The sequence below is a fragment of the Lactuca virosa genome, chromosome 3 (genome assembly GCF_052849685.1).
Source record: "Lactuca virosa cultivar CGN04683 chromosome 3, Lactuca_virosa_CGN04683_v6, whole genome shotgun sequence".
NCBI classification, from domain to species: Eukaryota; Viridiplantae; Streptophyta; class Magnoliopsida; order Asterales; family Asteraceae; genus Lactuca; species Lactuca virosa.
Genome location: NC_136428.1, coordinates 59,738,894 through 59,742,428, shown reverse-complemented (window position 1 = coordinate 59,742,428; position 3,535 = coordinate 59,738,894). Strand labels below are relative to the sequence as shown.

The 3,535-nt window shown below is 34.7% G+C and overlaps 1 protein-coding gene across 1 annotated transcript; it reads right to left on the bottom strand.

The window, feature by feature from the left end:
- Positions 1 to 1,466: 1,466 nt before the first annotated feature.
- LOC145163566 (protein trichome birefringence-like 2) lies at positions 1,467 to 3,008 on the bottom strand. Its single transcript, XM_079082395.1, has 4 exons — positions 2,853 to 3,008; positions 2,393 to 2,583; positions 1,902 to 2,060; positions 1,467 to 1,819 (listed from the first exon to the last, which is right to left on the bottom strand). The coding sequence occupies exons 1-4, from the start codon at positions 3,006 to 3,008 to the stop codon at positions 1,468 to 1,470; spliced, it is 858 nt and encodes a 285-aa protein (XP_078938521.1). The 3' UTR covers position 1,467.
- Between the last annotated feature and the right edge of the window lie 527 nt (positions 3,009 to 3,535).

The following is a 3,535-nucleotide window of genomic DNA, read 5'->3' as shown; positions in this document are numbered from 1 at the left end:
GACTCGCATTGGGAGTCATCTTTGTATATATATAAAAGATCTTTTCATCAGCAAGATATGACCAAGGATCCTGCTTGCCAAGGGTATCAGTTATAAATTTGGATCCAAATGATGTCTTTCATTTTAGTTTGCAGAGAGAGGTTCGAGTGATTGTGTTTCAGAATGTTTATGCCCGTGTGGAGGTCAGGTAAAGTTTTGGGGGTTTCAGAATTAACATTAAAGTGCTGGTTTTTCCATTAGTGGATCAATATAAATGTTCTCCATTAGGGCGTATAACCCCCGTTAAGGTTGGGTTTTAATGGTAGCTTTGTAAGGTCGCAATGAGTACGAGTCAACTTTTCGCCAAAACAGGGTTTGAGAGAATTGGTTGGACCGTCTGATTTCTTGGTAGGTAGCGAGGATTGATTTCGAGGACGAAATCTAATTGAAGTGGGGGAGAGTCGTAACACCTTGTTTCGAGTCGTTTCATAATCTGGGGTCGTACCCCCGAAGAGTATCATAAGGCTTCGAGCTTTGGTGATAGAGACGTTTAGACCCATTTGGATGTGGGTAATATATATAATGTGATCCAAGATTTTGGTTTGTGCTTTGGAGCCCAAGGGTATAATTGTAAAAAGGTGATGGTTTGGGTCTTTAATGAATTTTGGATTTAAGTTCAGAAAGTTTTAAGGCAAAGGAGAGTTGATAGGATTGTAAAGCTTCTCATTACCTTTCCATGGATATAAGGATCATCGAAATCGGAGTTAGAACAAAGAAGTTATGGCCTTCTGAAGTTAGGAGGATGTTGGGTTAGTCCGGTACGTTGGGCATACATAGGTGTACGTTGGGCGTAATGGACTAGGTGATCGCGGATGGACCATGGAGTACGTTGGGCGTACTTAAGTCTGGTGCAAACCCAAATTTAGGGTCTTGGACCCAGTACGTTGTTGCGACAAAGGATAATTTGAATCAAATCCTAGGGTTTTATGATGATGCTTACAGCCAAAGAATGATGTTAACAACCATTAACGACATGAGCCTTTCTATACAGTGTCAAGTAGGTTTTAATTTTTCTATTATGACATTTGATAACATGAATGTATCCTTCCATTTTTCGTATAATCAGATCTGATCACGAATGATCAACTTAGTTTTCATACGAAACTAGATAATTAATAATTGTAATAATAATAAGAGAATTTATTATTAATCCCACCTGATTTTCAGTATTATTTGTAAGTTTGATTATTTGTGTGTCTAATTTGATAAACTACAAAATTACCGTACAAGATATATTTGTACGACAAACACATAAAATAGAATCCAAACTATCACTGAAACACCGCATACCTTTTCAGATATCGACTGATAACATACAACTCCTAACAAGTTAACCATAATAACTAAACTCCTAATTCTCTCAAATCTTTCAAACACACACACACACAAAAAAAATGAAGCTTGTTACAATACTATCTACACCAAATTTCAGGTTTCCCAAGACCCTCTTCCAACCTTCAACAAAGATGCATATAGCAACTCATTCCAAGTGTCTGGTACACCTGGCAAACACCAAGGGCTGCAATCTTGTGATTGCTCTATAGCCATTTGTTGCTCTGGAGATAGAGATTTGGTGTACATCCGTCTGTAAATCGATGGGTGGCCATCTTTTCTGTAATCTGTAAGCGTGCTAACATTGAGATATATCACAGGAGTCTTCATCATTCTCACCACATTCTCAACAGATCGCATCTTTGATGGGTACTTTGTCAGATGACTTGTATTGAAGATTGGTTCCGTTTCTTTGTGACACTGTCCTCCAGAATTCCACTGTCCTCCCCTACAATTTACAAACATATATAAAAATAAGACTAGACCCCTTATGATGAAATTGATCAAAAGAACCATTAACATTTACATACCTAAAATGAGTGATTGAATAGCCTCTAAAGAGAACTAGTGTTTTCTGGGTGTCAATATTCTTATCTACCCATCTTGCCCATGTAGAAAGAGCCCTGGTGTATGCATCTAGAGCCTTGAGTCTTGGGTAAACATGGTTGCCTTCTTGGTAATAATCTTCACTATTAAATAAGGTACACAAAAGTGTTATGTTAGGGTTTTTTTTTCCTTCATTAAATGTTGTATTGATAAAGTAATGATTGAATAAATGATGTATAAACAAAGATTTTTTTCTGAAAATGAAAAAATGACTATTTTACCCTTATGTCTAAAAGAAATAAGTGTAAAGGGTAGTGGTGTAAAAAGTGAGGTGTTAATGAACAAAGAGAGCCTCCTCCACTTAACAATACATATGTATATATTAAGTCATGTCCCCATTAAGTCCACTTAAGTCAAAAGCAAAAACTTACACATATAAGTTTTTACTAAAAGTAAAGAAATGAATCTTTCTTACCCTCGAGAAGTTTTGTCATGAGTCCACCAATGTCCGGTGTGGAAGATCAACACATCAGCATCATGATAAATTGAAGTTATTCTATCCATTAAATCCAATCTTGGAGTTTCAAAAGAACCATTTCTACCCCTGAACGACGATTCACTCACTAGAAATGAAGAACCCACAAAATCCACAGTGCAGTTGTAATCCTACACAAATCATATGCCTCATTAGTTACATATTCCCCAAAACTAGTTTGACTTTACTTCGATGTCAAACAGACAAAGTTCAACATCTAGATTATTGGTATGAAAATCTTAAAAGATATATTAAGAAAAACTTTACAACTCATTCAAGTTTAAATTGATACTACAGTTAGGCATTAGAAATTCATACCAAATTGAAGTTGAATACTACTAGGTTTGAACTCAAAAGTCAAAAGTGTATATATCCAAGTTTGGAGTATTGTAATGAAAGCTTGCCTCAAATATGAAGGCATAAATTCACTTCTTCCTGATATCTCATACACCCTGTTTTTGTTCTTGAGAGAATGTTGAAGTATGCAAACAAGTGACTCCCACATGTTCCTATACATGTGGATTATAAGGTAATTGTCATTACATCTTTCATCCATCTCGAAAGAGTTTTATCATTACATTCACCAAACTGTGAAACAACCAAAGCCATAGAAACAACAAAGTGAAAATTATATACGAATCGAAATATATTATAGACAAACGAAATCAAACAGTTGTAAAAATATATGAAATGATAGATGTGAGAGTGAAAACATCATCTACGAACTATACATGTGGATTATAAGGTAATTGTGAAAAAGTAAATATAATACAGTTTTATACTCTATGAAATGATGTAAGAAACTTTTTTTATCATCTAATGTAAAAGTGTCAGGTTTTACCATTTGTAGGTTTCTGACCTCCAAATTCGAGTATCTCAGAATATCTTTCCTCCAAAAGCTTTTTCAATCGATAATGAAAAGGGATATATATATATATATATATATATATATATATATATATATATATATATATATATATATATATAGTTTTCACAAAATCATGGTTGTCATAGTGAGATAGGAGTCTCACGTTGTGAGCTTGGTATTAATCTGTATCGCGCAAGGATTCTGGATTTCGCGTA